The 24,890-nt window shown below is 38.7% G+C and overlaps 1 protein-coding gene across 4 annotated transcripts in view; it reads right to left on the bottom strand.

The window, feature by feature from the left end:
- The window catches only part of TRIM66 (tripartite motif containing 66), a 59,239-nt gene that overhangs the window by 5,845 nt on the left and 28,504 nt on the right, over positions 1–24,890 (bottom strand). For 3 of the 4 annotated variants that reach the window (XM_054200545.1, XM_054200543.1, XM_054200542.1), the window contains 12 exons: positions 24,238–24,399; positions 14,957–15,229; positions 14,523–14,748; positions 11,293–11,353; positions 9,706–9,880; positions 8,688–8,995; positions 7,479–7,602; positions 5,940–6,014; positions 4,664–4,816; positions 3,858–4,076; positions 3,489–3,542; positions 2,424–2,509 (listed from right to left, as the gene is read on the bottom strand). In XM_054200545.1, coding sequence (XP_054056520.1) covers positions 2,489–2,509; positions 3,489–3,542; positions 3,858–4,076; positions 4,664–4,816; positions 5,940–6,014; positions 7,479–7,602; positions 8,688–8,995; positions 9,706–9,880; positions 11,293–11,353; positions 14,523–14,748; positions 14,957–15,229; positions 24,238–24,399 — 1,851 coding nt within the window. In that variant the 3' untranslated portion in view covers positions 2,424–2,488. Of the gene's footprint in view, positions 1–643; positions 2,510–3,488; positions 3,543–3,857; positions 4,077–4,663; positions 4,817–5,939; positions 6,015–7,478; positions 7,603–8,687; positions 8,996–9,705; positions 9,881–11,292; positions 11,354–14,522; positions 14,749–14,956; positions 15,230–24,237; positions 24,400–24,890 lie in introns of those variants that run through there. The other variant, XM_054200544.1, reaches the window with a different exon arrangement.

Below are 24,890 nucleotides of genomic sequence, written 5' to 3'. Positions count from 1 at the left end.
GTACAATAATAAAATACCTCTATCTACAAATTTTCTCTTAATTATGTCTGAAGAGCAGCACAGCTGTAACCCTGAAATAACAATTCCTCACCCCTCAAACCAGTCGGCCTCCAGGTCAGAAAGTTGCTGCTGATAGTTTTATACTCCCATAAACTAAACCGAGAGGAACCAATAACAATAGAAAAACACTTGCAGTGTCTGCTAGACTTTTTGACAATACAGTATTTTTGTTCTGTTTTTTGTAAATTATTCCATTTTTTTTAGTTTCTCGCATTTTCATTTTTAGAATATATTTTCTGGTTCCTTCTGACTAAATACACTACAAGAATTTTTTCATCTCTCTAGTTAGTGGTATATTCCTTGGCACTTTAGTGTATACATACATTGAAACTACAAACATTTTTTGTTAGTTGTTCATGGCATGTTTGCTTCTCACTAATTTACACTAATTGAAAAATGAAAAAGCAAAATTTCTAATTGGTATTTAAAATTCCAGCACAAAAAGAAAGCTGATCTCCTGTGTTAGCATAGCTGCTTTACCATTAGTAGTTATCAATAACTTAGCTAATAAGTTTTAAAAGATATTATATAATCCATATATTAATTGAACACAGATGTACTCAGAGCAAAAATTTCAGATTGATGTGCAAAAATACATTTCACATATTTTATTGTTCAGCAAAGCACATTACACATATAAACATGCAGTCATTCAATAATCTGAATTGTTAAGCACCTGTTTGTCTTAACTTCAACGTCATTATGCTGTAACGATACTAGAAGAAGAATGTCTTTGAAATTGTCTGTAAGGGAATGAAAGTCAAATTTGTAGCTGTCTCTTCTTCAACAGACCTATTACTGAAGGGTAATTAATCTCTTTTCCGACTGCTTAAGCACAAAGAGGATTTTCCCATTCTACGTGTAACACATTACTAAAGAAAAAAGGAAAAATTGTGCCTTTGGTTGCATTTGCAGGAGCCTAGTGCATTCACTGGGGGTTCCACAGTATGCCTGGCATTTGCTTCTGCTATACTTATTTCCAGTGGAAAACTTCAGGGGTTCTCCTTTACTTCCTTTCCTACAAATTCCGGATTGTGAAACAGGCGGTGTGACAGAAGAAAAAGTAACTACATAACATACCACTTCTCTTTTGGGCCATGTGGGCCATTAGATTTCAGAAGAGGGACTCTTCCTTTCATACCTGTCAGTGCCATTACCAGTGTGCAACTGGACTTCCAACAGAGTAAATGCCCCAAGAATTTTCAGGCCCTGGTGTCCAGCAGCAGGAACATCACAAGCCAGCAATTTTAAGGCATTTACTGAGATGGATAATGTTGCTCTTATGACATGCAATGTATTGTGAAGTTGCTAACCCATAGATTTGTGTCTGAAAGTACATGAAGTCATACTTACGAGCTCAGTTTTTGTTCTGCTTAGCAACGTGACATGAAGTTTAGAAGTATTTTTTTAACTGTTACCATGTCTTAGTGAAGCAATCAAAAATAAAGTTAGCCTTAAGAGTGCTCAAGCCATAGAGTCCTGCCAGCACACATCCAAAGGGCATCTATATATGATGACAAACAGGTACACTTCTATTTTTAATAAAGGTATAATACACCCTGGATAAATTTTATTAAAACGGGTGTTCTTCAAAACTAATGGTACAGTCAACAAACTTACAGCCTTTAAGAAACAGAAGCGGTCTCTTTTTGACTCTGCTCTTCCATGAAAAGTGGAGGTCATCGATATTCTCTCCTATTTCTACCTTTGCCCCTAGATCAAGACTCTACAGCATACCATTTTTGTGCTATTAATGGCAAAACATAGGTCTTCAGTGGAGGAATTAAGTACCAACTGAGAAAAGGTGATACCTGTAGTACAGATAGGGTGATTAATTCAGTTACAAACCTGCACTCATTTCCCTGTGCCAAGACACTTATTGTTTTGAGAACAGGAGTTTGACAAAAAGCAAACACATAGGAATTCACATATAGAAAATGTAAAGGCTGTCCCTTCATCTCACAGTTTTCCAGTCAGCTTATAATAATCAGATTTTCATTTCTTCAAAGAATAGAAAACATTAGTTCACTATCAAGTTAATGGCAAACTGTAAGTCACACAGACAGTAGAATATAACATTCACATCATCTTATTTCATATATAAACCTTTACTTTAAAGCATTATCTAAAATAACATACATGATTACCAGACCAAATAGCCCATATAAACTATGCTGAAAATATCATCTTTATTTACAGGAACCTAATTAAAATGAACTTAATCTGTGTTTGAGATCTGCGACAGCCCTTCTCTCTCAGAGCCAGACCACAGCCCAGCTTTATGCTGCTGGGCAGAGCTCTAGGGAGGGAGATGCCCCTCACACACATGAAGAAAGCATTGGCCACATGAAGATCTGGCTCACCTGCTTCTGGAAGAGGTGGGAAGCAGCTTGCAAACCATCACTCTCTGATCAGGTGTCATGTCTTCTTACCTATCCCACCCTTCAGGCTTTACAATACATTGTGGAATTTAGCCAAAAAAAAAAAAAAGCTTAGACATTCTGTCATTCTGTTTGAGCTTCTATATATACACATTATCATCATCTAGCACTGTTGGTAATCACAACTACAAGAAATAAGCAAAGAGAAAATCAGGAATATATGACGTTATTTTACAGGCACTTTTATAACCATGTAATTTGCTTCATAGTTAATTTACTGAATTCCAATATCTGCTTTAAAGAAAAAACAACTGGCTTGTGTTGTATAAAAATGCTACCTTTGATACCCAAGAAATCCCAACTGCTTTACCGAGCATGAATTAGATACCAAAAGAATCATTCCTTGCAAATAGAGCATCCAGTATGTACTCAGAAACAGCTCACATAGAGCCCTAGTATTAGCACTATTAGCACTTGTTTTTCATGATGTAATGAAAGTGCTCAGCTTCAAAAGAAACAGCTAATCAGATAATCACATTAGACTGTATCACATAGGCCTTGAGCAGTCAAGCTTCCAGAAAAATCATTGAATAAGACAACGGGATTAGGGCTTTTATGACTACACATTGTGTTTATCACAAAGCATGGCCAACATTCACACCGAGGTTGTAAGATTATTACACGGTTACCTGTGCTCTATAAAATAGAGATGTCATGTTGAACAGATTATAAAATGGTACTGCAGTATTAGATATTATTAGCATGTTACTTTTATTGTTAATCATCATTACCTATCACCAAAACATTAGTACTTCAGTGTAAACACTGCAAAACATATATATGATTTAACAGATTAAATATCGACAGATTCAAACACTTTGGATCTGTTATCTATCCACGACATGTAGAAATAAGGCATATGGTCAGCAGATCAGGAGAGTTTAAATAAACAGCCCAAGTGTTTTGCTTTCCTCCCACACACCTTAACTCTGTCAGTTATGCTGCTGGATTCCTCATAGCAAATCTCATGTCTTGAGGAGGTCATACCTGAGGAAGGCTGTTAGCTGGCTGAAACATCATTCTTTTAGCTTTTTCACTTTCCTGCGTACAAAGGAAACAAACAGCGAATAGCTAGAGGGCTTAGTCTTTTTAAAAATCTTGGCAGAGTTTTCTGCTAGGAAGATAACTGTGTGGCCCGAGAGACTTCATTTGTTCATGCTTATATATTTATATACAACTGACACTTTATTCCACTCAGAGGATTTTGACATAAAATTGTAGAACCGATCACATCTCTGTGATAGAAGCTTGACAGTTTTCCCACACAGCCCTGTCAAAACTTCCCATCAGTAGCTGTAAACAGAATTAGCAGGGTGGCCACTTAGCAACCAAATGCTTTTGTTTTTGCAATCTTACAGCATGGCGCCGTCTCCTTTTAGGCTGAATGCACTCCTGTCCGTATGACGGCCACTGAAAATCTTGGGGTAGCATTTTGCTATTCTGACTCTCCGCTTCTTCAGAATCAGAGTCTTCTTGTTGCATTGAAGGAAAATACCTGTCTGGATAAATCTCCTTCAGTTTGCCCTCAAAGAATACATCTAGGCATCGTCCAGCCTCAGCAACCTCTGAATCTGGCTGTAAGAGAATAAATAACCATTCAGTATTACCAAACATAGAAATCATCAAGGATCAAAACCAAATGACTACCCTACTTTAATGTCTCACCTTGGTTCTGTCTGCTACACCTCCATTAGTCTCCTGTGCGCTTTCTACAGCCCATTAGTCCCTCTACATTTACAATGCAAGTAAAAAACAGATGCTACTATTAAGGAACACGTTTCTGCACCTCTAAGAAAAAGAGATATGCAGTGAACTAGAAAGAATAGCAGTCATCATTGCTTAGGAATTTCTATGCACCTGAATTTTCCCTAGCTATTTTGCTGGCTATGACTGGCTTCTCACAGCAAACTCAGCAACATTCCAAAAAATTGTCTGCTAAGATGACCCTCCATATGTGTCTCAAGTTCTCAGATCCATATATCGCTCCATTTCTGTCATTAAAAAAATATATACATAATTTCCAAAGAGTAAAACTGATTAATACTTCTGTTTTCCCAATCCCATATCTGATGTCAACGGAACCAATAATTACACCAATGTGACAGCTTGAAAGAGCAACCCTCTGGTTTGTATCCCCGCACCCATGCATATTAGAAACCTACATAATTGAACTTTGCACAGTTCCAAAACATGAGACGCACGTCAGTCACGAGTTCCTCAGGTGCAGAATAGTGAGACTTGTCCTTTTTTTGCAGCTTTTTTCGTATAATTGACAAATCCATTGGCCTTTTGATGATCTGATAATAGTGGCGAGCCTGCAGTAAGAATAAAACACAGGTACGTAACCTTTTGAATTAAAACATTTCTTTTCCACTGCAGAGGACTCCCTGCATCATGGAAAAGAGCTCTAGTCTTTTGGTGCCTACACTTGCACATCATCTTCCTGGGTGCTTTTTGGTTTGATTAAAAACACATTTGCTTGCAAGATCGATCTTAAAAATAGCACACTTCAGTGAGTACCCTGCTACTTTCACTTTCTAAAGTTTATCCCCAGATAGAAATGTTGTCATTCAACCATAATCAATAATATATGTAACATTGAGAATTAGCTAAATTTCCCCCAAGCAGTTCTAAAAAATGATGTGCTGAGATACTGGCTGCGGATACCGTGGGAAGTAGTCTGCCAAGAGTGACTAAAAATATGCTACTATGCACTCTTTTTAAAGTTCAACAAAAGTCTTTTTCAATGGGCACCAGCTAGCAGGATATCCCACTCCTTAAATCTTTCTGGGTCACAACCTACTTCTTAGGTAACGTGTTCCATAAATCCATTGCAACCTTTATTAAGTAGAATATTTTTCATATCATTATTTGGACTATTCCTACATATAAAACCTTTTTCTTTCTCTCATTTTCCTCCTCCAACTTTTTTCACATTGTGTTCTATTGTTACAATAGCGTGAATCTACATCGTCCGTAAAATAGCCAGTTAATATTGCAAACGTTTGGTACATGGATGAAACAGTAGTCTCTACATCTTCCCCTGAACACATCCATTTTACCACCTTTGTGCAAAACGCCAGAAAAGAGGGAGTCCGGGGTTGTTTGTAAAGCAGACCTCTCTTATGGCAGTGCAACATTCTCCATGCAGCAAGTCAACTTTCTTAATCACTGGAAACCCTCACATACCTTTAGTATCCTACCAGCATTATAAATCGGCACTCAGACCTGGCCTGAGAACATTGGCCAGCATTTACCTGCCCCTGACCTGGCACCTTCAAAGCACTTGCAAGAGGGAAACACCTACCCTTCCCGAGGAAGCAATACTGTTCAGAAAAAAAGCTAATGCATATCTTTCAAGAAGACAAAGGGGAAACTCTCAAGGTGTGCCAGGGTATTCTTTGAATTCCCTCTGACCCATGCCTATGCAGTACTTACCAGGGGGCTGACAGGTTCATGAAATGGGAGGCTCATACTACTGCAGAACAGGGAAAGCACCAGCTTTTCACACTTCTGTAGAAGCCAAATTTGAAATACATTTTAATTCCAACCAAGTCAGTTTCATTCTTTCCCATAGTTAATCAATCATACTAACAACAAGGGGAGTTTTTATGTAGTCTGTGCATTTCTGATGCAAAATGGCACCTGGGGGAAATTTTGCCTCATAACATTTTTATAGTTTGAAAGTGAGTATAGTCAAGAAATGCAAGAAAAGAATCATTTATGTGCATGTGTCTTTCCTGGCAACTCTTGGGAATTCATCGCTATCACAATTTCCTTTCTGCACTCCAGATCTATTCCTTGGCTCTTGACTAAAAGAACAGCAGCAACAGTGTGGAAACAGCTAAATGGAAAATGTTTCACACTGTTCATATCCATTCATACAAATGGAAGTTATGTAGTTGGTAGCACTGTATGAAAACAGTTCTGTTTAATCATCATTAACTTGTAAAATACTTACAATAGTGTTTGTTTTTTTCACTGATACAAAAAAATGCACTACAAAAACATTATAAGCCATGTTTGCTCATAAGCAATGAATTTCTAATCAAGTCCATTTTCTAAATAGAACCTCACTAATCAAGACCCAGATCCCAACTATTTCTGGCCCGTTGTACCCAATCCAATAGAAACAGGCATCACATCAATGTCAAGAAGTTATGTCCACCTCTTCATGAACAGAGTAGCTCAGGTCTGGAAACAGCATGGATGAATTTAAGCCTCAGTGCTCTAAGAATCATTGCTGTTGTCTTTATGTGTGGTGCTCAGATTAGACTGGTGCCTTGTTCTAGGCTTCATTTGTGTAGGGCCAGCTCAGCGTCTGCAGTCAGCTGTGTGGACTTAGCCTCCCTGTCCAGCTGTCACCAATATAAACAGGACATTTATTTGGAACTTGTGGCTTACAAGTACCAAGTGGACTTTAAGAAAAGGCAATTTTCACGAGATATTTGGTAGAGGAACTGGTAATGGGGATGTAATGAGATAAGCTTTCATCTAGGCTGAGTTAACAGTGCCTAAATGTCATCTTCAAGATTAATGTTACACATGAAGACTGTGTGATGATTTCAAACCAGCTGAAGGTCAAAAAGTGTCTACGTCACAAAAATGTCATTGCAATTGGCCTAAGTAGATGTCTGAGAAGGTGCCAAGTCTTAAAGGAAAAAGATTCAGTGTCAGAAAGCCAAGCAAAGTTGACTAAGGGAAGATTGCTCTGCTACTGAGTGCAACTACCCTGTTCAAAGGAGAAAGGAATTCCAGATCTGCCTGTTTCATCATTCTATAACATGGCATTCATTTTAAAATTGAACAGCAATGTCTAGATAGAAGAGACTGATACAACTGAATGCTTTTGTTGTATTTACTACTCTCTGAAACGTTCAAGTAGCAATCAAGTCAAAACCGTCATCTTTCCAATGAAGAGGCAATGCTGAGATCATATGTCCTTTTCTAAATAGTACAATATATGGTTATTCCCACCTTCTGGTCACAGTCACCAAGGCCATATTGTACATTACAGCTGTGGCTGTAGCGTGTGTTTTCACAGTCATATTCTACCTCTGGCTTCACTGGATTACGGCAAAGTGTGCACACCCATTCTCCCCTGCAAAACAAGAACCCCAAACTTGTGTCAAATTTTGATATCCACCTTGTCAAATAACAAACCTCAGGAATCACTGTATTTGAAAACAAGTCTGATCCTTAGCTAGTATTCTGCAATATCAGGGCCTGAATAACTATAGATGAAGGTATATTACAGAACTATGAATATAGAACTTTAGTAAAAGGAATTAATTTACTTCATTAAAATTTAACTTTGCCTAGGAAGTTTATTTTAGAAGGAAAAATTGGCTTTCACTTTGTTTTGAAACTATAGAGGTTTAATAATGACTTAGCTGTTAGAGAAAAGAGCAAAAAGCCAAGAGATGGAAATGCCTGCTTTTTGAACAGAAAGAACAAACCAGAATCTCCAAACTACTACTATCTCACAACGTATTTTTTACAGCTGAGGCAGTTATTTGGGTTTGGCACAAATGAAGTAGCCTCTGGTCCCACCTGGTAATGATTTGTAACAGAATTCAGAATTATACCCCACCAGTAGTGCACATTATTCAGCCTCACTTTTAAAGTTTGGTATGTGGACAGGTAGCTAATTCTGGGTCTTTGTCACATACAATTTATTTGTGACAAGTTGCTAGGGAATGTGTGTCTTAGGAAAAACCAATGTCCTAAATGCTTCCACAAAAGCCCCCAAAATCCTAGATTTCCCATAAAACTGGACAGAAAACTGAATAGGAACTCACTGCTTGCCCTTTCCTTGTGCTAGTCACTGTTCTTGCAGAGAAGAGCTGACATCTACACCACAGATGTTACATGAGAGTTCGGATTTTAGTTTTTTCCAGTAAGCCCTCAGAATGTTTTTAAAGCTCAGGCCTACCACCTCCTTTGTTGTACTGGCCAGCTAACTGCAGAAAGGGCATACATGGCTGGAAACAGTTCTTAATAATTCATGTAGTTTCTAGTGTGTAAGACAATTATTCCCTTTGCAAGAAAAGTTACAAAAAAGGCAAATGGGAGATGCAGTCCTTGCCTTTGTGGAAGGTTGACACATACAGCCCTGAGGATATATTCTGCCCCAAGGCAGTGAGCAGAAACTGAGCACATTAGGGAAACGTCATACATACTCACACTGGAAAGCTGAGCAGGGCTGGAACATGGCAGGAGAGATGGAAGACCTTGGGGCAGTGATCACAGCACAACAGTTCTCCTCCATTAAGACACACAGCACAGAAATCCTCATTTTCAATGGGATTGACTTCCTGAGTAACTGGAGATTTTTTCATGATGGAGATGCCATTGCTGAGCTTCTGATCAACAGATGCAGTATTCACAGGAGGAGATTGTGTCTGTCCTGCAGCCTGGGATATGAGCAGCTTTCTGTCCTTTGAGTTCTCCTCTTTGGATTTCAGTCCTTCAGGTGGACTATCTTTATTTATCTTAAAGGAAGAAAAATTTGGGATCACACAATCATCATTTTCATATATAAGCATATAACAGCAGTGGTTATTGGCAGACAAAATGGTTTCTCTGCAGCGAACTCTACTGGAGAGGGCACTGGGGTTCAGATCAACATCTGCCACTGTCTGGCCAGGTCACCTTGGTCAAGTCATTTCCTCCACATACCACAAAGTTATAACATTGTGAGAGCTGTACAGATTTCATATCACAGATGATAGAAACAGGATACTTTACAACCCTATTTGCAAATTTTACTGTAAACAACTCACAGGTCTCTGTGGAAAGAAATTCACAGTCAAGACTCAAGCAATGGAATACAAAGCTTTTAAAAATCTGTTACACTGTGATTTCTGGAATTGGTTCCTAACACTCAAATATGCATTTGGGTCAGTTTTTAGCTATTTATCCTATATGTGTAACTAGACAGATGAGCCAAGTTGTTTGCTAGAATACAAAAACACTACAGCTATCCAATCCCAGAGACAGAGTTCTCAGAAATGGAAGTATCGGGGAGCTACACAGAAAACTAAAAGCTGCATCTCTACTATTTCAACCCATCACAGAAATGTCCAAGGCTGAAATGAATCAACAGACTTGTTCAGTGGAGAATAACTTTCAGAAACTGTGGGTACAAGCCAGTGGCATAAAGGGCAGAAAGCAGGTAAAGCCTCAAGGAAATACCACTCACCTTTATAGACATACTTGAAGACTGGGTCCCACATTCAATTATCAGGAGGAAGTTTCCTTCCTGCTCATTGTCCTGTGGCTGGAGCTTAAACACCGGGAGCTCCCCTGCTTCTGATGTACATATTTTCAGACGTTCCAGTCTCACATAGGGGTTCTTCTGCTCCCTAGGGCCAGCTCTACAATCAAAATGACACATGGTTAAATTCAGTCTTATTTCACAAAATTCTCCTCCCTACCAACTTTCAACATTTTTCACACACTATTGTTTGTGTTTCTTTTCCTCTGTAACTGTGACTCCGCTGGCTAAACACTGAAATGGTTTTTCGCATGCCAATTCTTTAAGAAATGTGAATGCAATAATTTTAAATTAATCATATGTGTAAATGCATTACTAACTTCTGTGCTAAAACTTTGCCCTGCTCCATATATTTTTGTTTTAATTAGTCATAGAATCACAGAATCATTTTTGTTGGAAGAAACATTTAAGATGATCAAGTCCAACCGTTAACCTAGCACTGCCAAGTTATGACTAAACCATGTCCCTCAGCACCACATACATCTACACGTCTTTTAAATACCTACCGAGTACAGGGGGATGATCACTTCCCTAATCCTGCTGGCCACACTATTCCTGGTACAGGCCAGGATGCTATTGGCCTTCTGGGCACGCTGCTGGCTCATATTCAGCTGGCTGTTAACCAATACCCCCAGGTCCTTTTCCACCAGGCAGCTTTCCAGACACTCTTCCTCCCCAAGCCTGTAGCATTGCGTGGGGTTGTTGTGACCCAAGTGCAGGACCCGGCACTTGGCCTGGTTGAACCTCATACCATTGGCCTCGATCCATCGATCCAGCCTGTCCACATCCCCCTGCATAAAGCCTTCCTATCCTCACGCAGATCAACACTCTTGCCCAACTTGGTGTCATCTGCAGACTTACTGAGGGTGCGCTCGATCCCCTTGTCCAGGTCATTGATAAAGGTATTAAACAGAACCAGTTACAGTACTGAGCCCCGGGAACACCACTTGTGGCCAACTGCCAACTAAATTTAACTCCATTCACCACCTTTGTTTGGGCCCGACCTTCCAGACAGTTTTTTACCCAGTGAAGTGTACGCCTATCCAAACATAGGCCCTTTCCAATTTAAGTTGTGCTTGATGATATTTTTCAGTGTGGCTGGCTTCAAGCAGGAACACACCACATCATTAACTTTACTTTAAAATATTATCACAGCAGTAGCTGAAACCAAAGTTTTATAAAATTGTTGAGATAATGTTAATCCTGTACCCATTATATTTTTTAGGTTTAATCGGGGCTAAAGAGTTTCTAATTGTTCAAGTGAGATAAGCCTGCAAATATTTATTCATTATGGAAAATTACACAGAATAACAGAAATACATGAACTCACCACTTCTTTTAAATTGTTGTTTTCAAGTTTAAGAGAATACTTTACAACTTTCAAAATCCTTATCTATAAGGAATCTTGCATTCTTTTTAAGTTCTCTGTTATCATTAAGTATGATGAATTTTCTAAATACATGCATAAAATTTCATGGCCAGTGCTTTTGTATAAAAAAAAGACTCTTTTACCTGACATTCTGATTGCTTTTCATATCCATTTCAAAATGTTCCTTTTCACAGTTATTGGAATCTGGAACAGAAGATAACAAAATGAATAAAATATTTATAATATCAGAGTCAGATTAGGGTAGAAAGTACTTCAATATTCATGTACTTTTGACTGGTGTTTAATATGAGACCATAAGTGAATTATGGAATCGTTTAATCTATATGTATAGAAAACGCGTATGCTATTTTCTATTCTGGGATACAGTCTTTTTCTTTGTCTTTCTCTTTTGCTTTTAACCACAGCTTCTGTACTGACTAGGAGGAGCCTTTCCAAAATATTTTGTTGAAATGTTTACATACCCAGGGAATTATATATGTACACAGCCATGCCATGTTCATCCATATACATGGAGCAACATAAGTAATCCTCTTTTGCTATACAGCCTTCACTTGAGAAAAACAGAACTACTGAGGTCTGAACCCTTAAGGCTCAGGAAGTCTCTGCAGTCTTCTGCTCCATGCTAAGAAGCTTCTGGATAATTCTAGTTACTTGAAAACAGGAAGGAAATTCTGTCTCCCATCTGCCACTGAGGGAGGAAAGCTACACTGTATGATTCTTTTCTATCTTCCCAATGCATGTAACAGACAAACATATGAATGCAAACTATCCATTATATAAGCATGCAAGTAACTGTAGTTTTTGACTGATACTAGACACAAGAGTAAAGAAACAACTTTGGAGAGATGAGATGGGGTAGAGATGAACGCCCCAGTGGATGCCCACATAAATACCAGTGCACTGACAAATTTCATAGTAACTCCTTCTTTTCTTAGGAATTAGTTTGACATAGACAACACTAACAATAAAACAAACCAAATATCATGACTATCTGGAGATAAACAAGTGCCAGGAAAATATGCTTTTTTAAAGAAAATCTAGCTCCTGTCAATGGTACCTAAACCACTGCTTGAAAGCAACACTCCGTTGTTCCCAGCCAAAGGAAACACTTTACAATCAAGACTGACAAGGAAAGGTGCATTTCACGTCACTTCTAAAGTGTTATTCACTTGTGATTGTTGCTCAGATGAAGGGTGGTAGCGATGGCTCTGGACAGAATTACTAAAGGATGACTGCACACTGAGTCACCCTTTCGTTGCACGCTGTCAGAGGATGTTCCAGTGGTGCTGAGTTCCTAATATTAATCCACATTTCCATCAGTAACTTGGCTCATGAAATGATAGTAGCTATAAAATTTGTGGAAAACACTGAACTAAAGGGATTTCAAACATTGTGGAGAATGTTTATAATTAAAAAATGATCTTAATACATCAGAGAAAAAAACATCTCTTAAATCAGTAAGACTGAATTGAGGTAACTGTAAGTATTATGCTTATGAAGGATCAGATGAATGTAATCGCAAAGGAAAATAACTGACTAGGGAACTGTTCTGTAGAATGAACTAAGGGTTAATGTGGACCATTCACTACATGCAAGTCAACCACATAATGCTGCTGCAGTGTATTACCAGCAGTGAGGAATGTAAAACACAAGAAGTTGATACCCTGGCTCTGCATAGCACCCTGGAGGACTCAGCTGCAGCACTGCATTTGGCTGTGGGCAGCACTCCTTAACTGCAGACAACCCAGAACAGCACAGCAGGAATGAGGTGGTTTCAAAAAATCGCAACTCTGACCCATGAGGAGAGGCTGAAACCATCAGATTTGTTTAGTCTAGGAAAACGAAGGGCAGGGGAGGGTGTTTATGCAAGCCATGATAAGAAGAAAAGGAGCTGTAAGAGGGAAAATGATGAAATGATGTACAGTACCACATCCCTTGGAGCTAGGATAAGAAGTATTTTCTTGTAAATTAAGCTGAAATGTTTAGGTTTGATATTAGAAAAGGATGAGTCATTGGAGCTATATACCAGAAGCAGTGGGGTTTGGCAGCACAGCACTGCTGAAGCTAGTAAATCCTACTGAGAGCCACTAGCAAAGATAACGTTGCCTTTGCAATAGCGTTAATCTCTGTCACTGGTGCACACTGCTTACAGTGACTGTATCTCCTCAGGTCTCCCCCCACTGCACGCCATTAAACAGTGAGAGCAGGATGGGAATTGCTCACTCCTGATCCTTCCTTGTGAAAAGGGAGCAGCATTGAATTCAACACTCTAGTCTTCCCATTCTGTTGCACAACAGGAACTGCACTTTACACAGAGCAAATCTGTAGCATCCGTTATAGATAGTGAGTTTCTGTATGTTGAGGCTGCTTTCTGTGTGTAGTGTCACGCGACCCAAACCAGATACTACAAAGCTGCTCCTCTCAGAGACACTTAAGCCTGACTGAGGCACAGTTTTTTAGGGTTGCGCCTGATTCTCACAACTCACACAAACGATTGTGGCATTGTTGTCACAATTTGGCACAGTACATATAAGAGAAGACAAATACATTTCCTTGGCTCACTGAGCTAGGCCTCCTTTGTACTAATTAGAATTCTCTGAATAAAAATACAGCACAGAGATAGAAATATTAATTCATCTTTTACAGAGAAAAGCAGCCAAATATTGGCATAAGTCACAGGATAACAGCTTGATCCTGCAATCCCTTGCTTGCATGAATAGCCCCATTGACTTTTAGAGTTTGCAGGAATGAGGCTTTACAGTGTAGCACAAGGATGCTGGCAATTTGCCCATGAAAAGAGTTAAATAAGGTCTAATTCTCCATTAAGGCTGAAGAAATAGGCCTTGGCTGAAGGGAATTTTCCACAGTAGACAGAGCCAAGCAAAAGCATATACTGTGCAATATAGTAACCTAGGAAAAGTTTGCTATGCTACTGATGTGAAGGACTTAGCAGAAGGCACATTACATTTTGGAAGTAATTTTTTTTGTTTAATTAAATTTGGACTCCTCAAACCAGCTCTTCAAATAGTCATAACTGCAGGTCTCATTAACAGGAGTGCTTCTAAAAGAACTGATACTCCAGGTCCTTCACACAGAAACACTCGTTTCTGGTTCATATTTAAAGGATGTTACAAATGCAAGGAATATAATTTCCATGTTTTTCCTCCACAAATGAGATCAAACACTCTTTTCCATTGGATTAAGTACTCTGATAACATTTGAAGCTTGCTGGAAAAGCACATTTATACGTAACTACATTAATAAGGATACTGCTTCGCAACGCTTGCAATGCACAGTGCTAAGAAAGAAAGAAGGACCAAAAACCTAAATGAAATAATGAAAAGCCTGGTACCTGCTTTGCTTCCAAGCTGTCTCATTCTGGCATTCACAGGCAGGAAATTGTTGCTGAGCAGTTCAGAAGGAGAAGTGCAATGTTGAGATTTTTTGATCGAAAGATTAATAGGCTCTTCAAGCACTTTTTGCATAGAAAAAGTTAATTCATTAACTGCATCTTGCCCAGCAGTGTCCAAGCTATTTTCTAGAGGATGATCTGCAGTATTGAAGTCTTCATTTTCCAGCTTCGAGAGGGGCCAAAAAAATACCAAATTTTATTATTAGTTTTATTTATTTCCATCTTAAGAAAATAATTTGTAATCAGTCTTCAAATATCAGATAAGGAAAACTTTATTTACTGAAATAGCTGCCTTGGACTGACTGACTAACAAGAACAAGTTCTATCAATGAAAGTGGATTTCCTTTCAGTAAAGGAGTTTGAGCAATTCCTACCTTGCACTTAGTGCTGCCCTGGAGTGCATCACCTGGTGTGAGGCCAGCAGCAGCCGCAAGGCTCAGGTCACTTGGAGCTCTGCCCAATGCCAAGCTGTAGCTGGGGACCGACTCTGGTGGAGCATCGCAGTCACAAAGGGCGTTTGGGGATGGACCAAGTGTTACAGCAGCTGCACCTTGCGTCTGTAGATCGGCCGAGCTAGACAACCTTGTGGAAGGTAGTTCCATTTCTAAACTGTTTGAAAAGCCCACAATGCTTAAGGATGCGGAATGCTGGGAAAATAAAAAAGAAAAAAAACCACAAAAACCAAAACAATGTTAATAAGCTTTTCAGTAGCAAAACGCTACTGTTCTTTCTATAATGGATGAGATACTCTGTTTCAGCTACATGTAATCAACCAGTTGTGTCACGAGGCCTTGAAAGTATCCATTGTAATCTTATATCACTTCCAAAAGCTCTAGAGTTTCCATCATTAAAACTGAAAACTGGACAAGGAGACACCTAGGCTACTCTTTTGTGATTTACAAAAAGTGTCTTCCTTTGAAGAAGGAATCGGTCCAAAGAATCCTGATTTTTAACTTCCTACAATGAATGCGAAATCTAAGCATGTAGAATATTGTAGTAAATCAATCCTTGATAGAAATCCTACTAGCTTCCATTAAGTTATTCCACAAGAAATAAGATTCAGATCAGAAACTTTATAATTTTATTCAAAAATCATCATAACACTTTATTCAGAAAGAAGATTCAGAAGAAATAAGATTCAGGTCTGACACAAGTGGATAAAACTATTGTTACTGTTAATGATGCTGAAAACTTTGTGCTAGTTTGTGAATCTGTCCCATTAAAACCTAAGGTACTTGCCCTTTAAATATCATAGTGTAAATCCAGAAACATCCTACAGGTATTAATGAGGAAAGGATGTACATGTCTAGTTTCCAAAGAAAGGGAATATTTACCAAAGTCTCTGAAATAGTTTTAGCAACATGCATTTTCTACTGTCCCATGATTTGTCACTGTCAAAACCACAGAAATACAAAGCAAATCCAGCCACCTAGGTGACTTCCTTAAGCTGCCTTACTACCAGGAATGTGTGACTGTACTCAAATCAGGACTCTTCTAGCATCCATATGAAGCAAATATAAGCAGTCTTAAGAAGTATGCAGATCTTTGTTATTTGAATATGTAAATTTCCATGTATTTCATCATAGTTAATTGGTGTTTCACCCTTGATAATTGACTGAATAAATCCTTTTCAATTGACTACAATACAGTAAGGAGCACTCGTAATATAAATCAAGACAAAAGAAATGTGCTGATTGCATCTGAATTAGAGTTTAATTTCATTGTTCTACTTATTTTCTGACTTAGAAGTGAATCTGAGACAGGACCCCTTTCCTAGATTTAATTAGTATTTTTCTCAACTGTTATTCCATTTTGGATTTTGATACCTTTGTCAATCTTAATCCAACAGTGGTAAACACAGTAGTCTAGATTGAGCTGTCAGTTGTGCCTGTGTAAATCCTACATAGTGCCAAAGAAGTCAGTCCTGAATTCCTCTGCTTGCAATGCGTATCACCTATGTGCTAAGAGAACACTGCCCACAGACAATTTCCACCTAAGGATGTAATTTAATTTCCTTTTCCTCAATTTGCAATAGATGCTACAGTAGAAGCTTTGCCTGAACAGTGACTGCTTATATTCAATGAGACAAAAGAGCCTGCATTTGAGACAGAAAGAGGTCATCTCTTCTGCAGTGCTAGGGAAGGTTTGTGCCGTTCACACAGTGCTCTAGTAAGTCTGCTTTAAACAGTACTTTCATGTAGAAGGGACCCCAGAGAGTACTGGGTCTCTGCAGCCAACGTATTGGCCGTTTTCCTCCTTTTGAAGCAAATGAATGTCCCTACATCTAAACTGTCTGAGCTATAATAACTTCTTGGAATGAGCTGGAACTAGTCAAACACATTCTTCCTACCTTACATTTGAGCTGAAAACTAGAACACAGCAAATGAGGAAATCCATTGGTGGAGGCAAAATTTTCCATATACCCTGTCTGATAGAGCATTCCTAAGAATGCTCAGGTTTCAAACCAAAGGAAGATAATGTAGGTCAGACAGGAATCCAGCTTTCATGGTCACATCCTGAAGAAGTCCACAAAGATCAAAAATGTTCATTTGCTGTCATAATTTGCTTGTGACAAGTTCCTGCAGAGGCAGTGACAAACGTGGCCCATTGCTTTTCATTCCATCATTTATTTTATCACAAGCCTTTTTCAGATAACAAAATATACACATGAATTGTTCTCGTAACACTTACAGAAAATAAAAAAATAAGCAGAATTCGTGCTTGAATGGAACAGATGGACTGCAATTAGCCTTGCCTTTTCCCCTTATTTCGAAGTCCATTGTGAGCATTAATTAGGGCCCTGTGAGGTAGTTAAATACTTATTTAACCAGATTCTCAAAAGCATGAAGCATCCACAAATTCCTGTCTGACTCAATAGGAACTACCTAATGCTGTGCTCCATTGGAAACGGGCATGCTGAGGCACACACGTGGTAGGCACACCACCCAAAGCTGCACAGCAAGTTAACTGGAGACCTTGTGGCTATTCGCTTCTCATCACTACACTCATCTTCCTTTACTTATGTTACAAGCGCGTGCCATCATCTATTACGTAGTGAGACCTGACCCTGTGAAGACCTGTCTGCGTGTAACTGTATACACTGCAGGCGAAACGTTAGCCCTACTAAGACAATGGTAGGATTAGTCCTGGCTTCAGTGAGACAAGTTCACTTACTGGGACTAGTCACTGGGACGACTCTTACTGCAGAAAAAAAAAGACACACACGCATAAGACTTTGTTATAACTAAAATTTTTAGAAAGGTGAAATTCAATTTCATTATATGGCTATATCTTTTTTACTCTTCTGGTTAGCATCAGTTTCTTCAGAGATCTTTTTAGATTATATAAGCCAATATAAAACCTTACTCTTGTTAAAAAGAAAAAAGAGTAATGAGGCCATCAAACTGCCATCTGTCTTTCCCTTGGGGCAAAAGTTAATTTTGTGGTTATTTTAATGATGAAGCAACATTATGATCTTTCAGTGCAAAATATTAAAACTCACAGTTAAGAACAGACACATTCCATTCTGATCCATGAAGCTGCTGTCAAGTGTGAAGTGAACAATGCACTGGGAACAAGGCTCATTAATAGCCTATTAATTCACTCCCTAAAATAATCATTTCTTTTGCCATTAGCAAAAATTTCTCTTTTCCCTTGACAGTTCAGCTAGTTTTTGCAAATGGGATGCCTTTAAAGAATTGATCTCTTTTTATAAAAGCTCTATTGCTTTTACATTGCACCCTTTGAACAACAACAAGTATTAATTATGCTCTTGGGTAGAGGGTGGCTTCAGCTGTAGGTTATTTGAAACTTTTGACATTTTAATGTACAGCCTGGCATATCAAACTACATCTGTGTCATTATAAATGGAATTCTCATTGTCTCAAAATTAATTTTGGTCTGATGATCCTTACAATATAATGGCAGCAGCATTACCACCCCAAAATGCCTTCTACCACAAATTTCATAGCTATGGTAGTGAAAGGTAAGAAGAAAGAACATGCAAAGTGCCTTCAGAGAACAAAAAATAAATATATTGTTCAGTTCAAATATTTCTTTGATCACTGTTGCATTTAAAAAGGTCCAGTGTAAACATGCAGCACTAATACAGAAGAATTCTGAGAAGCAAATACTTACCTTGAAACACTGGGACTAGGATTTGTTAGGATTGTTTTGGCAAAATCTCAAGGCTGTTGACATTAAGTGTCACAGATAAAGAAAGCTAAAACTAGGAACTGCCAATTCTCTTTGCTATAAGAGAAATAACACGCTGCAAATGGTTGCAGAGTAATGAACGGCTGCTATTAAGTGGAGCAATCCCCCTGGCAGCTCATTATGCTAGGAGGTTAAACAAACGTACTACTCCAATCCAGTTGTTTAACTCACCGCACACAGCAGCACTGATAACGCAGCCTACACATGCTTCCTATTAGTATTTCCCAATTTCAGAATAGAATCCAAAGGATTTCCTTTCCGTTTTTATGAGAAAAAGAATCCAAATCTTCCTTAACATTTTGTCTGAATAAACTGGAGCTGGCTTAAAGCGGAAGGAGGAAGAGATTGTATGGAGCAAGCAGCATCATGTTTTATTTATCCTTTTTTCCAGGTCAAAGGAAAAGGTTTTGTTAAATTAACATTCTGGGAAATGTACCTAATTGCATTAAGCATGAACACATTTATGCTGTAAGCAGCTCAATTCTTTAAAGTCTAAAAATACTCTGATACTTTAGGAATTTGCAGGACCCTAAATTTCAGGCTGTTATCATTATTTTCTTCACCTCTAATCCCCCTAAAATTAATAGTAATTAGAAAAAAAAAAACAGCAGCAACAAACCAACCCCAGTCCCAAGCTCAGATTCAAACTCCTAGGGTCAGGTATTAAATTATTATTACTTTCACCCACTATGTAATCACAACATGCTGAGTGCAATACTAACAAATAAAACCTGCACTGTGCCCCCAAACTGCTCTCCCACAAATTTCAAATGCTTTTAAAGAAAACAAAAACAAAACCAAAAACCATTAGTTAAGCATTTGCCACCGAGATGGAGGAGTTGTCATTAAGAAAGTTTAGGACAAATGTTTTGGGGCAAAATACCTTAGATTGCCACCTAGAGCTGGGATAGTACATCATCAAAGGATCAGTTTGTATTTGTCTGTTTCTTATACCCTTTCCTAAGTATCTGCTATTGGCTACAGCTATAAATGAACCAATACAGTAACAGTAACAATTTACTTGTTCTGTACTTGTTGAAAAATTGTTCAGTAACAATTTACTAATACAGTCCATGACATATTCAGAAATTTATTTTAAGCAGAAGGTGAAATAACAGCTCAAGGTGAGAAACCCTCAAAGGTTGCTAAGGAACATAACCAAACCTGAGTTTGACAAATGCTGTCCAATCTACTCACAACTGACCAGCATCCCAGAAGGCAGAACCACGAGCGCCCAAGCCAGTTAGGTTTTTAGGATGAGCGGGGATGGTACAGAGTGTTCCACTGCCCAGGACCCAATCCAACAGCTGGACAAGACAAGAAATCCTCCCTCCCAGAAGTAAAGGCCCTGCTCCTAACTAGAGAAAGGGGTGCACTTATGGAGTCTGAGGAGGAGAGATGTCGAGCTGGCTCTGCAACAACGCCAATGTCTGTTGCAGCAGTACCTAAGCCTCAAACCACAAATTTTTGCAATAATGTACAGTAATTATGACATTTCTTCAAATGTTAGGTACAGGCTTTAGACCTCTTGCTCATCACAGCCACAAATAACAATTAGGTACATGTAAGCAAAACAGGGATTGTACGCCCTTTATTACTCCTGAAAACACAATTAGGCCAAAAATACCTTATTATTCTCACCTCTGCTCCATAATAGATGACCTCTCCAGTCCTGTGTGCAAATTAATAACTCAATATCATACTATGTAAAAGCAACAGGAGGACCATATCACTGCAGAAGGTTGGTAACTTTGGTAACCCTTTCCACAAAATTGTTAATCTAATTGAGTACTCATTCCTTCACACTGCAACTTAGAAATTCAATGGCTTGTATAAAATCCATTTGCTAGAGCTTGGCACAATTCCCTAGAACAAAAGCGCGGGTATCACAAAAGTTATTATGAGATTTGTCCTCTGTCTTGCTGGCATTGTTACTGGAGAGGCTGGGTATCAGACAGGCATGGAGAGGGAACAACTCCACTATCCAAACCAGAGGTCACAGCAACATGAGTGAAGTATACTGACAGGGGACTGTGAAAAGAAAAATTTGCACATAGACAGAAAACTTCCATTTCTAGTGTTGCATTCTTAAAAGGTGCTCATCAAGCCCAACGTTATGGTAAGTGCAGTACTTGACATATCAATCAATGATCTAAGTATAGAAAAATTTATTTTGCACAAAGAATTCAATTCACCGGGAAAGAATAGTTACGAGAAATACACAGGAAGACAGAAAGGCTGACAAAATACCACCATTAATGTTCCAAAAACAGTGAAACAAATGAAAACAAGCCCACACATAAGTGAAGTTACACGTTTAGATACTAAAGTATACACATGCATACACAGCAGGTGAGCACAGACAGGAATTACTCCAAAGTTCAAAACAGCAGTAGCCTTGATGCCAATGTTTCTGAATGACACAAGCTGGAAAGCCCTACTTTATATGTCTAGAAAGCCAAAATTCGCTCTGCTTAGTGAAGCTAGATTTAATTTTTGTCCTGATAGATGGTGAAATGTAACACACTAGGACATTTTACAAGTGTGTGAAGTGTTACATCCCTACTTCTCTACTTCTGCTTATTAATAACCAGCTTTAAATGTGAGGGACAAAACACAGTACTCATCAGAATAACCTGAACAGGCATTCTTTGAACTCAAAAGCACTCACATGGCATACGAGTGTCTCACACCGCGGTGTAACGGCTACACTAGCACTCGTCTGGGACGATCTGAATAACGTACTTGTGGTTTCCCCGTTCATGAGTAATGTTGTGATCCCAAACTATTAATAGCATCTGCTCTATATTGCTTCATACATAAATATGATCCTGTATGCAGACAATTCATCTAGTTATCAGCCAATAGTATCAAATGCATACCGTAAACGTGTTTCAAAATTAATGCACAGATGTTTAATTACATGAGCAATCAAGTCATGCCCCGCTCCGAAATAAAGGAAAACACTGGGCTAATGGAAGCCTTTATTTTTTGACAGATCTTGGCAAACATATCACTAAACAGTTAATTCTGAGTTTTGCTACATCCTGGTTCATACTGCTTTCTCTTTAATGAAAGAATCTCAGCAGCCAGCGAATTACCTACTCCAATAGGAATGCCGCGCACAACAAAGGCTATCAGAGTTCAGCAGAACTGCAACAGGAGGCCAAGAAGTCCAATAAAAATTATTCTCCAAAAAGCAGAATACAGTTCTTCTCCGGGTAGCAAAAGGTTTCTCTACCATTTTCCAAGTGCAGTATTTTAGACTTCCCCACATTCACTTTTTCCATGGCCACCAAGAACTTGAGAGAGATGACACGTTCTGAATACAGGCCACATGAAAGTAAATGGACAAACACCTATCCAGAAATTTTTGTCTGAAGATGAGTGTGAAAATATTAATCAGGTGAAACAGAGATGAGAATGAAGAGACACATGCCCTTGTTCTTGAACAAGAACTGATCTCCTATTTAAACCAGATCTAATCATCAGCAAAAGCTTCTTTAAACAGTATTCACGAAGAAAGTATTTCAAGAGTTTCCTTACTGTGCTGTTTCCCTTCATCATTTCTAATTAGCCATTGCCAGAGCTTCAGTACATTGTGGCTTCGTCCCAAACAGCTCATTACAAGAGATAAATACAAGCAAAGATGGCATACTGTAACTGTTGAAGGTCCTCATTTCTTGCAGATGTACCAGGAAACTAGTAAAAAACACAGGGACATCTGTGCTTTCTGCACAAGTGCATTCACTTCTCAGTACCATTAGAAAAATTTCCTTTTTCTTTTTTTCCCCTAGGAGTCTCCTCCTCTTGCCGCCTTCTCAACTTGTACAGCAACGAAACAGCCCTTCTTCCTTTTTTTTCCTCCTCCTTTTCCCATCAGATTACACTAGTCTCTCTCTTGCACATCTGCTTCCATTTTCTTCCCTCTTTCTAACTTTTCTTGTTTAAGCTGTTGAGAGTAACCTTCCTTTACAGGTACAGAAGACAAAGGACAGCTTTTTCCACATGCATGTAGAAAAAGTCTCTGAAAGCTAGTTGGTTAGCATCACCATTCATTTTCACAAATGAGGGTGTGTCTGCGTTACAAGAAAAGTAAGTGCTCAGGTTCATGTTCTTGCTCAGGCCTTAAATACACATCTTCAATTTTTACAGTCATATCCTAACGTAAATGTAGCCCTACCCTAGAAAATTTGCATAGCTTTCCTCAGTCCTGTGCTCTGTTAATCAGAAGTTAAGGGAGATCCGCTTCCACATGTGGAAGTTCAGAGCCAGAAAGCATCATCTCAGAATGTTGCGTTACCATCAACCTAATCTAGAAATTCCATCACATCTAAAGGATTAAGTTAGCAATTGTAGATTTCTTTGTAGCTTCAGAATCTGATTTGCCCGTTGCTTCCAGAGCCTCAATAATCATTACCTTTCTGTGTCTCTACAATTCCCAAAAGGATCTCCAACAACTCTCCGAATGGGCATTGCATCATAAATATGCTGGATCAACAAAGCTACATATCAAAGAACGATAAAATAATAGCCTTTTGGAGGCTAGTAAGGAAAGACAATTCTTCAACAATATTCCACACACAAATTTCAAGAAAAAACACCAATGAAAGACTTCTACATGGTACACGTCATGAGTCATACACCCAAGTACCAAACAAATCTGAGCAACCAGAATATAAAGCACTGTTTGGAGTGTTTTAAACAAACTGTATGGAGAGGTAAAAGGCAGCTTCTCTGCCTCAAATACACAGGTGATATCCAGAGCCAGCAAGGATCTACTGATAAAGATGAGCCCTCCTGGTTTTGTTTATGCTGCTGCTTCAATAGGGCCTCACAGTAGGTGGAAGGATCAAAGCATGACTCTATTATGTGCTGAAATATTCTAGAGATACAGAAATTATGATTTTCCTGCTTATACACGAACAAGGAGAAGGAGTATAACAGAATTATATCCCTTTCAGACACCACGTCTTCAGTGTTGTTATTTCTGGGGCAACTATTTTGAAAGATGTTTCTCAGGCCTGATTTCATCAGAATCTCTGACTCTTTTTTTCAAATTAACTGCTGCTAGCATGGTAGTTAGCAAGTCCTGATAGTTAAATCCCTAGAGATAGGGACTGGACAGAATTTACTCAATAAAGAAGTAGGTCTTCTGTTTATTTACCAGTTCACACAAAACAATCATGCCAGCCAGATCTAAACACTACCAGCTTATAGAACAGTTGCTGATCCTGGCTACGGCGCAGTGTAGGTATCTTACTGGGAGATGTGCACGAGGTTAGGCTATGACTGTCTTCCAAGATTTACAAGCTATTTTGTCAATATTTACTGTATTTTAATTTTTTCAACCTGATTGCAAATTTCAATGCCATATTACATTCAATATTATCAGCTCATGTTTTCCCTTTAAAATATTTTTTTAAAAAGTTCTTTATACCTTTCTCACTGGATGGAAAGCTGATTGTTGCAATGTGCTCTCAGGGGAGTGACTGCTGACACTGGCTTCTTCATCTAGTGACTGTGACAGGGAGGGACTATCACGTTTGTCAAGAGGAATTACAGGCTTCTGGGCATCAAGTTCAGTGGAACTCTCACAGACCTACAAATCACAATTAAGAATTTACGTCTTCAAAATCTCAGAAAGAAAAATGGTAACAAATTCACATGAACGCATAGCATACACAATATGACAAGACTGGAAATACTCTAAAAAACCAAAGATGTTCAAAGTAAACCTAACGAGAGAGATAAATGAATAGAGAAAGATTTCTCTCAAACATTAATGAATTTTAAAAAAAAAAAAAAATCAATAAAGCTGCTGAAATGTACAGCTATTCCAGAAGCCTGCAGTCTGCCCCTACAGGTAAGCCACTTTGAGAGCTATTCAAGGTGGGAACTCCGGAGAATTTACACAACGGTAAGTCCAAGCCACCTTTCTGCTGCAATCCACACTGTTTTGAATGAGTTTCAAAGACACCTTATTGTGCACCCTTATCTGCCATGCAGTTTGGATGCTCACCACCAAGCACTGTCCCTTTTTCAAAGGCAGGATTCTTACCAACAGAGGAAAGGGGGAGAAATTAGCCGTGC

Source organism: Rissa tridactyla, chromosome 4 (assembly GCF_028500815.1).
Source record: "Rissa tridactyla isolate bRisTri1 chromosome 4, bRisTri1.patW.cur.20221130, whole genome shotgun sequence".
In the NCBI taxonomy this organism is placed as follows: Eukaryota; Metazoa; Chordata; class Aves; order Charadriiformes; family Laridae; genus Rissa; species Rissa tridactyla.
The sequence above is the reverse complement of the archived record's forward strand: the minus strand, read 5'-3'. Positions and strand labels throughout refer to the sequence as shown.